The sequence below is a fragment of the Macaca fascicularis genome, chromosome 14, assembly GCF_037993035.2.
Source record: "Macaca fascicularis isolate 582-1 chromosome 14, T2T-MFA8v1.1".
NCBI classification, from domain to species: domain Eukaryota; kingdom Metazoa; phylum Chordata; class Mammalia; order Primates; family Cercopithecidae; genus Macaca; species Macaca fascicularis.
The window spans coordinates 69,559,860-69,573,934 of record NC_088388.1 but is presented as its reverse complement, the minus strand read 5'-3'; the positions used below and the strand labels follow the sequence as shown (position 1 = coordinate 69,573,934).

At 36.9% G+C, this 14,075-nt stretch overlaps 2 protein-coding genes across 2 annotated transcripts in view; both read left to right on the top strand.

Moving 5' to 3' along the window:
• The window catches only part of MMP26 (matrix metallopeptidase 26), a 370,667-nt gene that overhangs the window by 128,420 nt on the left and 228,172 nt on the right, over positions 1-14,075 (top strand). The gene's annotated exons all lie outside the window — the stretch shown is intronic.
• On the top strand, positions 10,512-11,463 carry OR51F2 (olfactory receptor family 51 subfamily F member 2). Its single transcript, XM_015435388.3, is given in 2 exon segments — positions 10,512-10,589; positions 10,591-11,463. Coding segments are annotated over 2 exon segments (951 nt in total).

Genomic DNA, 14,075 nt, shown 5'->3' with positions numbered 1-14,075 from the left:
TCAGGGTGGATGCGGGGATGATTTATAGTTTCCTCTTAACACGAACCTATGATGACAGGCTGTTAATTTACATTGTCAGGCTGAGGGAGGCCTTCTGTGGAGACATACAGCCTTCTTTCTGTAACTATGTTTAGGAACAAAAGGAAAGGCAGATATGTGTGTGTAATTTAGCTTTGAAGCTTAACTTTTCCCTTTCGGCATAGTAAATTTGGGATCCTGAGATTTTCTTCTTTTTTTTCACATATATACACACAACACACACACACCCACCCACACACACACATATATATACACACTATATATCACTTTAACCTTCTTTTCTTTTAAAGCTCTTTGTATAAAATATAGTTCTTAAAGTTAATCATTTCAACCTTACTAATGTGAAAAATCTCAATATCTAAATATTTCCATCACATCCACCATTCAAAATATAATTGTCTCTTAATATACGTATGTCACTAACTGCTAAAAAAAAAATTAAAAAAATTATTTGTGGGGTAAAAAAAAAAAAGACCCCACAAATAATTAGATTGTTTCAAGTTCATGGTAACCAACTTTATCTGGGTATTCACAAAACCCCAAAATAGGCCGGGTGCGGTGGCTCATGCCTGTAATCTAAGTACTTTGGGAGGCTGAGGTGGGCAGATCACTTGAGGTCAGGAGTTTGAGACCAGCCTGGCCAACATGGTGAAACCCCGTCTCCAATAAAAACACAAAAATTAGCGGGGTGTGGTGGCGGGTGCCTGTAATCCCAGCTATTCAGGATATTGAGGCAGGAGAAATGCTTGAACCTGGGAGACAGAGGTTGTAGTGAGCCAACATCGCACCACTGCACTCCAGCCTGAGTGACAGAGTGAAACTCTGTCTTAAAATAAAATAAAATAAACAAAATACTCCAAAATATTTTTACACTTGTCTCTCTTTAATTGAGCAGGGATATTATGTTAAAAAAGTGTAATAATTACAACAATAATATTTGACCTCCTTGTCTGACTATATTGTTCGGATTCTTTCCTCTAAGCTGTAGTAAAGCTCTTTTGTCACTTTCTGCATCTCCCCAGGAAGAAGAATTTCCTAGCTTGATTTTGAAGATTTGACCTGTGGAAGGGTAACATGAGATGGCTTTCGCCTACCTTATTTCTTCTTACTCACCCGAGCATGGTGCTCTTACCAGCTTTCTCTCTGCCATCTAGGGCTCATTTCCATATTCAAGTAGGGAAATCAAATCTGATAGGATGGGAAATATAGAAGTTTATGCTCTGCCTTCTCTAATTTTAGGGAGAATCCTGTTGATCTCAACAATGTAGTGAAAGTCCTAGACATTGTAAAAGCAAGAAAATGAATGTACCCTGATTGGAAAACTGTTACTATTTGAATTGTGTCCTCCCGAAAATTCATATGTTGATGCCCTAACCCTCCATACCTCAGAATGTAACTTTACTTAGGAGTAGGGTAGATGCAGATATAATTTGTTAAATTAAGATGTGGTCTTACTGGAGTATGATGAGTTCCTAAACCTGGATTCCTTATATAAAGAATAATTTGAATACAGAGATACATACACAAGAATGCCATGTAGACAAAGCAGAGAGCAAGGTGATGCATTTAAAAGTCAAGGTTTCCAGCCAATCACCAGAAGGTAAGAGAGAGACATGAGACAAATTCTCTCTCATGGCCAACAGAAAGAGCCAAACACCTTGAACTTGGGCTTCTAACCAGAACTGTAACACAACAAATTACTGTTGTTTGATCACTTAGTTTATAGTACTTAATTATCTGAGTACTGGAAAATGAATACACCAATAAATACACTTTAATTCGTTGATTTTTTTTTTTTTTTTTTTTGGAGATATAGTCTCACTACGTTGCCTAGGCTGGAGTGCAGTTGTGCAATCTCAGCTTACTGTAAACTCCAGTATCTGGGTTCAAGAGATTCTCCTGCCTCAGTCTCCCAAGTAGCTGGGATTACAGGTGCCTGCCACCATGTTAATCTATTATTATATGTCATCATCTGTAAATAGTTATACTTCATATGCACCAGTGAACTTTTAAATAGTTTTAATGAAATCGTTTATCTAGACACTTACCCGAAGGGTAGCCTTATATTTATGTAAAGATAGATCAATACATTATTGAAAAACCAGAAATAGCTTTAAGTGTTTCAGTAATTGATTTCCTTTTTTTTTTAAGAGATGGGGTCTTGCTATGTTGCCCAGCAGACTGTTCTCAAACCCCTAGGTTCAAGCTATTCACCTCCTTGGCCTCCCAAAGTGCTAGGATTACAGGTGTGAGTTACCACACCCTGCCAGTAATTAATTTTCAATAGAAGAATCAATTCTATTCAGTGACAGAACAATGTTTTTATGGTGCTAGAACAATTGGATATCTGTCTGAAAAAACAAAGTGAAACTCACCTTCTACCTCAAAGTAAAATATCTTTACTTGAGGCGTAAAATAAACCTAAATTTGAAAGCTAAAGCTATAGAGCTTCTTTAAAAAAGTACAGCAATATTTTCATGAACTTGGGGAAAGCAGATTTCTTATACGGGACACAAAAGTCATTAGCCACAATAGAAAAGAAGATCAACAATTGATCGTCATCAAAATGAAAAAATACTACTTCAAAAGAGACCAACACAAAAGTGAAAAGTCAAGTCACAGACAGAGAAAACATTCAGAATGCATATATCTGACAAAGAAAGCCCCATAATCAATAAAAAGGACAACCAACTCATGAAAAATACAAGCAAATGGTTTAAACAGGCCCTGTACAATAAGAGGAAGAAAAATGGCCAATGAACATATGAAAAGGTTTATTATTATTATTCAGCATTATTATTCATTAGGGAAATGAAAGTTTAAACTGTAACAATTTAACAATATAAACCTAATTAAAACAGCTAAATTAAGTGCACTGAAAACACTAAGTATTGGTAAAAATGAGGAGCAATTGGAGCACTCATAAATTGAATCTCTTTAGCAATTTCTAATAAAACTACAACTCCTTTTGAATGAGCAATTTCACTTCTAGTTGCATACTTCAAATAAATGGTTTATACATCCACCAAAAATGTCTGAAGATGCTTATAGCAGCTGTATTCATAACACCTAAAATGTGGAAACAACCCAAATATCTGTCAATCAAAGATTAAACAAAATTTGCCACACTTATGCAATAGAATGCTGTTCATCAAAAATAAAAAAGAATGAAGAACTGAAAAAAAGCAAATACAGAAATAGTATTGTGGAAGTATGAAGCACATGATGAAGAGTAAATAAGGAGCAGAATCTAATGCTTTAATATAGTTGGGGGAAAGATGACCTACAAAAAAACCCAGTAAAATTCGTTTTAGTCTACGCAGACTTAACAGTGAATTGGTGAGATTTTCAAACAGTTTCTACAAACCAGGTTGTGTTCTAAGGGTTATTATGCTCTAAGTAGTTTTTTTCTGAGCGTTTAAAAGGGTTAGTTTAATACAGTGGATAAAACTACTGGCTCTGTAGCCAGCAAGGAGAACCGGTAGCCTTATCCACTGTATTAAGAAACTAACCCTTAAAAATGTTTAGAGAAAATTAGAGCACAGTAATTCTGCATATAGTTGTGAACCAAAAGTATCCGAGACAGGTCTCAATCAATGTAGAAAATTTATTTTGCCAAGGTTAAGGACACACCTGTGGCACAGCTTCGGGAGGTCCTGATGACTTGTGCCCAACATAGTCGGGGTACAGCTTGCTTTTATACATTTTAGGGAGGCATGAGACATCAATCAATAAGTTTAAGATATATATTTTATTGGTCTGGACAGGCAGGACAACTCAAAGTAGGAGCTTCCAGGTCATGGGAAGATAAGATACAAAAGATTGCATTCTTTTGATCAACCTTTCACTAAATACACAATTTACACATGAGGGAGTGGGTAGGGGAGTAGTCACTTATGCCTTAGTCTGACTCAGTGAATCTGCATTTTTACATAAGCAATAGGGCAGATGTGCATTTGTCTCAGGTGAGCAAAGGGATGACTTCCAGTTCTGTTCCTTTTTTCACAGCCTTGAAGATAAGCTATCAATTTTCATTGCCAGGGTGAAATTCAGCAGAACTGTTTTAGGGTAAAGATCTTGCGGCCCACAGAGAAGGCAGGTATGTAGTTTTTTTAACGTTGTAGCTACCTTTTACAGGAATAAAATGGGAGGCAGGTTTGCCTGATACAGTTCCCAGCCTGACTTTTTCTTTTGGCTTAGTGATTTTGGGGTCTCTAGATTTATTTATTTTTCACATAGTCAGTACAGCAATGAAGTATAACAAAAAAAAAAAGAAAGAAGTTTTAGACAGGGAACACAGCAAATTTATCATTTACATACTTTTTTTGAAATGAAAAATCCTGGAATATATGCTTTAGCAAATGAAATTGGTATATAATAAATTTCAACAATTGATAACCGAGTATAAATTAAAACTACTTTTGGATGCTATGTAAAATAATTCCAGGACTACAACAATCTGACATGCCTCAAGAAACGCAGAACATATTAGAATGTTGCACAAAATATGGCCTCAGATATGAGTGATGTCAGAAATTCAGAATTCAGGCTCCATTTCAGTCCTTACGAGTCAGAATTTTCATTTTAACAAGATCTTGAGGATATTTACATGTTCACTCAATTTTACAAGCATTTAATTTTCCTTATGAACAAATAACTGTAATTTGAGATCTTTCTACTTTTTTTGATGTAGGCTTTTATTGCTGTAAACGTCCCTCCCATACCGCTTTTGCTGTCCCATAGGTATTTGTATATTGTACTTCCATTTTCATTTGTCTAAATAAATTTTTTAATTTTTCTGTTGATTTTTTATCAACTTATTGGTTGTTCAGGAAGATGTTTAATTTCAATGCATTTGTATTTTCCACGGTTTCTCTATATTGATTTCTAGTTTTATACCATTGTTTTCAGAAATAATACTTGATATGATTTTGATCTTCTCAAATTTGTTAAGATTGGTTCTGTGGCCTAACAGATGATCTATCCTGGAGAATGTTTCATATGCAATCTAGAAGAATATGCATTCTGCAACTGCTGGATGAAATGTCTGTTAGGTCCGTTTGGTCTAGAGTGTAATTTAAATCCAATGTTTCTTTATTGGTTTTCCGTCTGGGTGATTTGTTCATGAAGTCCTCTACTATTATTATTGCAGTTCCTCTCTTTAAGTCATTTGTGAGATAATCTAAAAAAAAAAAAAAAAAAAAAGCTTTTCTTTTCTCGGTCATCAGACAAAACGAAAGATAATTTAAATTCTAGAGACAACATAAAAGTTGTTCCAGAAACTATGGTCCAAAATAAACAGAAAATTGACATGATTATGGACCACTGAACTAATATTAAAGGAAAAAATTGATTTTCTTTTGATGAATGGGTGCCTTTTTTTTTTTTTTTTTTTTTTTTTTTTTTTGAGATGGAGTCTCGCCCTATTAACCAGGCGGGAGTGCAGTGGCGCTATCTCGGCTCACTGCAAGCTCCGCCTCCCAGGTTCACGCCATTCTCCTGGCTCAGCCTCCAGAGTAGCTGGGACTACAGGCGCCCGTCACCACGCCCGGCTAATTTTTTGTATTTTCGATAGGGACGGGGTTTCACCGTGTTAGCCGGGATGGTCTCGATCTCCTGAGCTCGTGATCTGCCTGCCTCGGCCTCCCAAAGTGCTGGGATTACAGGCGTGAGCCACCGCGCCCGGCCGAGGTGCCTTCTTTTATAGTGGCATGTTTAGTGACATAGGATGATGTGTCATTATTTTTCTAATCATACCATATATGTATGTATTCCGTGTTGAATAATTATTTAATTATATTTTAATAATTTTTTTGTTGCTTTTGAAGCTCGAATAACCTAAACAAATATATAATCATAGCTATAAAATTGTATGTAAATTTTTATATATGGCCTAGGAAAGTATTATACTACAGGGGACTAAATTTGGGAAAGGAGAGGGAAGAGAAGAAGGAAAGTGTAAGGGCATTTATTCCTTGCACTCTGCGTAGCAGGAAGTAGAGTTTAAAGTTAATGGAGGTTGAGCATGGTGATTTACGCCTGTAATTTCAGCACTTTGGGAGGCCAACGCTGGAGGATATCTTGAGCCTAGGAGTTTGAGATCGGACTGGACAATGTAATGGGACCCTTTCTCTACAAAATAAATAAATACATAAAGACAGATGTGGCGGTATGCACCTGTAGTCCAAGTTGCTAGGGATGCTGAGGTGGAAGGATTGCTTGAGCTTGGGAGGTCAAGGCTGCAGTGAGCCATGATTGTGCCATTGCACTGCAGTCTGGAGTGAGACTGGAGTGAGACTGCATCTTAAAAAACAAACAAACAATCAACAAATGAAAATCTACAAAACTTTTTCATATTTTGGGGAAAAAATGGAAAAAAAATTTATATCCATTTAAAATATTATAAAGATAATACAATAATTAAAAGGAAGCTGTAAACATATTATTTGGATCTGCTTCAGTCTACTGTGAGGAATCTCCTGGGAATTTCTAGTCAGTACACCTAGGGTCGAGTCCCAAGTGTCTGTTGGCATCACGGTTGGGTTATATGCAGGGCTTCTTAGGGAAGGCCAGGTCTAAGAGACATCTACAAATACACTTGGCTGGACAGTGAGTAGAAAGGGCATGTCTTCCTCTGTTGGGAGCCAAGTAAGGTATGAGAGTGTGAGAAAAAGCAGACCAAGAAGGCAGAGACTGTTGAGGCCTAAACTGGGGGCAAGAGAGAGTAGAAAGGGAGGAATGGGAAGTGGAGAGGCAAGTGCTCAGAGACAAAGGACTGCAAATCAGGGGTAGAAATATTGGGAAGCAGGGTTCAGAGTGACAGGCTCAGATTAAAGGGTGTGGGAATTAGTGATATATCAGCAAGTAGTTTGCTAACAAATATTTCTTCTGGGCTAGATAAGTTTGAAAAGAAAGAAATAATCTCTTCTTTAACATTTGTAGAACTCAAAAATCAAAACACATACTCTTATTTGCTTTATTGGTAAATATTTTTTCCATCATTACCATTTCTTCTATGCTAGATTTTATTTTTTAGGCTAGTTTGGTGATTGATGTTTTCTTATAAAATCATCTATTTTATATATGTCATCAAACATATTATCATAATTTTGCATATTATTCATTATATTTAAAGTTATATTTCTCTAATCATAGCTTTACTATTATTTTCATTTTTCATCCTTTTTGTAAAATGTTCTTGACTGTCTTTGAAAAAAGATTCATTATATTCTTTTTAAATAATCAACTTTGGTTTTATTTATTTATTTATTTATTTATTTATTTATTTATTTTTTGAGACGGAGTCTCACGCTGTTGCCCAGGCTGGAGTGCAGTGGCGCGATCTCGGCTCACTGCAAGCTCCGCCTCCTGGGTTCACGCCATTCTCCTGCCTCAGCCTCCTGAGTAGCTAGGACTACAGGCGCCCGCCACCGCGCCCGGCTAATTTTTTGTATTTTTAGTAGAGACGGGGTTTCACTGTGGTCTCGATCTCCTGACCTTGTGATCCGCCCGCCTCGGCCTCCCAAAGTGCTGGGATTACAGGCTTGAGCCACCGCGCCCGGCCTGGTTTTATTTTTAACTCATTTATTTATGCCTTTCATGTTTGTTAATTGCTTCTTTTGACATTTATTTAATTATAATCCTAGCTTCTTAAACTGAGAACTTAGAAACTTAATATTTTTCCAGCATTTTTTCCTATAGTCTTCAAGCTATAAGTTGTTTTGGATGTCATCTTGCCTCACAGTTTCTGCTATGTGATATTATCATTGTTATTCAGTTTAAAAGATTGTTTTTCTCATTTATGTGTTTCTAGAATAGAGAAAGTACTTAATAAATGGATGCTGTTATTGCTTTTGGAGTCTTTCATTTTATATTATTATATTAATGTTACTATATTAATAAAATACAGTATTAGGCTAATTCAATAGTCCAGGTTAGACAGTGAGTTGATTTGGAAAAGAGTATTTTGTGCTCAGATAAAGACAAGTTGGAAGAATAAAGAGAGATATTAGAGGTTGAATAGAAAAGATTGGAACAGGTGTTGGTTAAAAAATAAGAGCACAGGATGACTCCTAGATTTCTGATTTAGAAAATTGGGTCATTTTTATGAAAGTTATAAGCTTTATACAGAAGATGGTATAGGAGGAAAAACAGTTGTAAGAGAACATAATCAATTTGGTTTTGAAGATATGAGGTTTTTTTATTTACCCACGAAAAATCTAGATGGAAATGTCCAGAATAAAGTTTTATCTTCAGACATGGAACCTGAACGCCAAAACTGATTTTCAGAAATTCTTTTGAAATTTATTATTGTATAGGTGAAATATGAGGCTGTGAAAATGGGGGAGATAATTTTACAAGTGACTTGAGAATAGGCAAAGGGTACATCTCTAAAGAATGTCAAATACAAGGTTGGAAAACATAAGGTACCCTGAAGGGACGGGGGAAAGAAATAAGAAAACTGAGAATAGTCAGATAAAGAGCTGACTAGTGGGAGAATATTAAGAGAGATTGGTATCATAAAATAATGAGGGGGAGAAAATTTCCAGAATCATCAACAAAATATGTGTTGTTGAAAGAATTAGATGGTCACTGAAATGAGTCAACTGATTTTTTTTGTTTTTTTTTTTTGTTTTTTTCTTTTTGAGACAGGGTTTCTCTCTGTCACTCAGGCTGGAGTACAGTGACACAACCATGACTCACTGCAATCTTGACTTCTGGGCTCAAGAAATTCTCCTACTTCAGCTTACCAGGTAGTTGGGACCCACAGGCATGTACCACCTTGCCTGGCTAATTTGTAAACTTTTTGTAGAGATGGGGTTTCCCTATGTTACCCATGCTGTCTTGAACTCCTGGGCTCAAGTGATCCTCCCGCCTCAGCCTCCCAAAGTGTTGGGATAACAGGCGTGAGCCCTGTGCCTGGCCTCAACTGAATTTGACAGTTCCATTTTGGTGTTATTTTCCATAGTGGATATAGCCTGGATACCTGATTTTCTTGGCCCTTTGCATATAGGAACTATCAATATTAAGACTACTTTCCAGAGAAGCCGAAAGAGCTTCATATCTCCACAATTCACATGGAATTAACATTTGACACATCAGACTCCCCTCCAAAGATGCCACACTGACCATAGTATGTCTCCTTAAAATCATATACCTGGATGGAGCCTTTGTCAGACTGGTTTAGAAATTCCTTTTATGCATTCCTCAGCTTTATGGAGTGAAGGCATTGAGGTTAGACATGCAGGTTTCATCCTCAGTTCTTCTACTGCCTAACTGCATAATTTGGGGCAAATTAATCAATGTAAATATCAGCTTCTTCATATGTTTATTAGGGATAAGAAATTTATTTTCTTTGTTGAATAATTATAATGATTGGATCATATTATGGATATGAAGATAATTGTGTCTGGCACATGGCACATGTTCAAGAAATGCCGGCTATTGTGTTTTTTTGAATTTTGATACTAGCCTGTGGTATTATTTATCATAGTGTAGTGCTTAATTTATTGTAGTAAAATTATGGCAAGATTTGCCTTTTTTCCTCCATTCCTTCCCTTTCTTCTTTCCCTTCTTCCCCACTCCCTCCCTTCTTCCTCCGATTCCTCCTCCTCCTCTTGCTCTTTCTTCCTCTTCCCCCTTCTGCTCTTACCTGCCTCCACCTTCACTAGTCTTTCTCTTTCTCCTCCTTCTTTTCTTCCTCCTCTGTCATCTTTGTCTCTCTCTTTTCTCCAACTTTCTTACTGTTGTGCTTTCTCTCAATATTTAGGCAGTGCTTTATAAAGATAACATTGGATGATTTTTGCTGAGTCTTAGTTTGCTCATCTGCAAAATTCATGTACGATCTATCTCCAAGAGTTGGTGTATGGATGAAATTATATAATGCATATAAAATGTCAACAACACAGCGAGCTCCAAACAAGTGGGATCAATATTTATTTTTCTTAGGGCGTTTTTTTGGACCACCCTATTACCACATATGTGGGCCTGTGTGTCCCAGGGATGTTTTTGGCATTCTTCTGGATATTTTCAAAGGAAGTATAAAAACATTCACATTTCAAACATGACTTAGTTTGCTCAGTGTTTTATTCCAGAATCAAAATTTTGAACAAGTACTGGGAACCAGATTTCTCATAATATTGTTTAGGTATTTTACTAGGGATTTATATTGGCAGACATAACTTAATTGTAATGTTTATTGCTACTAAGGAGAATTATAGACTTAATATACTTAAGAAAATTTGATGTGGCACTGTTCAGGGAATTCACTTTTCTCAATAAATGTGAAACACTGACAGACTTGGAGAGAAATGTGCAGCTCTGGGAAACTAAAATAAAATTCAAGTTATTTGAAAATTAGAAATAATAACTCAGTGAGTCTTGAAGTGCCAAAGAGATGTTATAAGTGATAAGCTACGTATTATGTGTTATGTTAAATGACTGAAACATCCCTGTCTTCTCAGTCTTTCCCTATGTTGGTCCTCAATAATAGCAATGCTCAGCCTCTGATCTTTTTCCTGACTGGCATTCCAGGCCTCAAAGCCACCCAGTGGCTGGATCTCTATCCCTTTTTGTCTCCTGTATGTTGTCGCCCTCTCTGGAAATAGCATGATCCTGTTTGTGGTCCTCTGTGAACAGAGCCTCCATAAGCCTATGTATTGTTTCCTCTCTATGCTTTCAGTCACAGACCTGAGCTTGTCCCTGTGCACACTTTCTACTACCTTTGGTGTCTTCTGGTTTGAAGCCCAAGAAATCAGCCTAAATACCTGCATTGCTCAGATGTTCTTTCTACATGGATTTACTTTCATAGAGTCTGGGGTTCTACTAGCCATGGCCTTTGATCGTTTTGTGACCATCTGTGACCCACTGAGATACACTACCATTTTTACCAATGCCCGAATTGCCAAGATTGGGATAAGCATGTTGATAAGAAATGTTGCCGTCAGGTTGCCAGTTGTGGTCTTTGTGAAGAGGTTGTCCTTCTGCAGTTCTATGGTCCTTTTACATTCTTACTGCTACCATGTTGATCTCATCCAACTCTCCTGCACAGACAACAGGATCAACAGCATCCTTGGTCTGTTTGCGCTTTTCTCCACTACAGGGTTTGACTGCCCTTGTATCCTGCTCTCCTATATCCTGATCATTCGATCTGTCCTCAGCATCGCTTCCTCAGAGGAGAGGCAGAAAGCCTTCAACACCTGCACATCCCACATCAGTGCTGTTGCCATCTTCTACATCCCTCTCATCAGTTTGTCTCTTGTCCATCACTATGGCCATTCAGCACCTCCATTTGTCCACACCATCATGGCCAATGTATTTCTGCTAATCCCTCCTGTGCTCAACCCTATTATCTACAGTGTGAAGACTAAGCAGATTCGAAAGGCCGTTATCAAGGTCTTAATTCAGAAGCAGTTTCAAATCTAATCATCAGTTATTTCTGATTAGAGATAAAGCCATTTATTTACTAAGTGCTTTGCTAGAATGGAGTAATTGTCCCAGAGTGCCCAAACACGCCTTCAACAGTCCAAACTAAGCAACTTACAGGTTATGTGACATTTATTTAGTCAACTTCTTTGTCAATAACTTCATGTCATTGCCAACTAAATTATGATTTTTTATTTCAATATGAAGTGAAGAAATATACATAAACAATTAATTATATGTGTAAGCAGTATGAAAGCTACGTAAAGTATTAATTCAGGCTCTGTGTACAATTATAAAAGTTCACATTTAATGTGAGAAACTTTCTAAATAATTCAGTTATTTTCTGAATGACTCACAGAAAACACTTTAATTAGTTTCTTTTCTTGAAATTCTTGATTATTTGTGCAATTCCAAAATAGACATTTTATAGGGTGATCCTAAAATACACATCAATGTAATTCCACGTTGGGTCTTATCTAGATGGAATTATTTTGCCCTTTATTATGTGCAGGGGCTGCCTAATGTAAATGCAAGTTACCATATTATGTGCTCAGCATCAGTTACTGCTGCTGTTAGCTGAAGAGTTGAAAGTTGATAATTACATTGTTAACATTCTAGGAGTAAGGATAACACTATTTTTCATTCTTTTTTAAACCAAGAGTTGCCTCGGTATAAGAGAACCTGTACTTTTGGCTCACGTTTCTCTCTAACTCTGATTTTATGGCTTCATTTATGGGATCATTGGACTAGCAATGGCAGAGCAAAGGCTGGCTGATATCCACACATACATACTTTTTAGATATATTTATAGCTGGTTATTGAGTCCCTCCTCTGAAGTGAATACTCTCTAGTGAATATTAACATGAGACACAGAACTTTTCATCCTTTGTGTCCACTTCAATAGCACATCACACACAGACTTTCTTACATCTCTTCTAACAAAGTTGCTAGTTCCATCTACTGACAAATTATTCAGGCCTTTCAGCAAAGTCCACTAGTCCATGTATATCCACAGACTTCAGACAACTTCTCCTCCAAACAAAGTTAACAACCAAGAGTGCTATTCACAACTCTGCCCTTTGAAAGTGTTTTCCTTCACCACTCTCCTTTATGCCATTCAAATGTAGTGCTGTTGTGCCACTGCACACAATTTTTGGTTAGCATCAACTTGTCTACCAATCTATTCATGAACCAAGCCTGAGTATTTTCCTCCTTTTCCAGAAACTTATCAAAAAAACCCCAGTGAGGCCATGGATGTGAATTAATGAAGAGACATCCATACAACAGTGACAACTGTCATACGATTCTGGGCCAACTATTCACATAAATTATTTGTGCTTTTTGACCTTGTGCATCATTATACATACAATAATTGCTCAAATGTCTCAGATAGGATAACAACTTAAGAATTTTTCCTGTTGCTAAGTATATTATCCTCAATTATATGATTAAGCATCTGAAGAATAACCACAAGTAAAGCCAAAACATTATTGGGCTGACTATGAGATAAACGTTCATAACTCCATTAATCACTCTCAGTAATCTTATAAGTTAACCAAAAGAGAGCATGATGACATGTTTGAGTGAACAAACTCTTTAAGAACTCTTAGATATAACCTTAGATAACCTGTATCTAAGAGTCCTTAAAGAGTTGGATATTCTTCTTTGTTTAATGAACAGTTACATTTGTAAATGACCTTAGGTTGTTTGGGGTGAAATCTGGATAATTTTTATTACATACTGGCAGTAACATTGCGGGATGCTTTGTGGGGGAGACTAAGACTCATATTCAATTAATGGGCACCGTACACATGAAGTGACTTACATATTTACACAGGTTAAGGGATCATGGCTTCCCATTATATGGCTGATGTCAGCCTGGTGCTTAGAAGTTCTCTATTGTAAATGTATACTGGGTACATCCTAGAAGATTGTTCATTTAGCTTGTCTCCAGGAAGACTATCATATATTGCAACATATCACACTGGGTCCCATCACTCTGATAGCCATTCTAGCCTTTCTATCCTCTATAAAAACTATACCCACTTATATGATTGTTAAGTACTGCCATGTGGTCTCAGAATTCCTTCATTCTCATTGTTAATAGGAAGCCCATTTCCACAGAAGCATCTTTCATTGTTAGGTGTAGCCTACGGAGTACGGCAACTGCTGACCTTTGAAACGAACCAGACTTCCTCTTACAAATACATTCTTTGTGGCCTCCATGAAGCCATTTCTCTTCCCTCATGGAGAAAATAATCATGTGGTAAATTCTCTTGTCCCATATGATAAATCAGTTCTAACATGTCAGCTTCCCTGATATTTCTATAGTCCACATTTTGCCAAGAATATTTGCCATCTCCACCTAATTTTCTGTGGTCATTATATCCAGTCTTGAAACAACCATCTCAGTAGTGCATTAGCACAGTTTCTGGGTATCCTTGATGTAATATTGCACCTCAAATCATGGGTCAATGCCTTCATGTCAATAAACTTTTCTCTATGTTAATTAATATTCATACTACCACATACTTCCACTGCTGCCTGGATTTAACACCTTCAAGATCCACTCTCCTCATTTGATTCCAGTGAGTCCAATTAAGTAGGTTCTG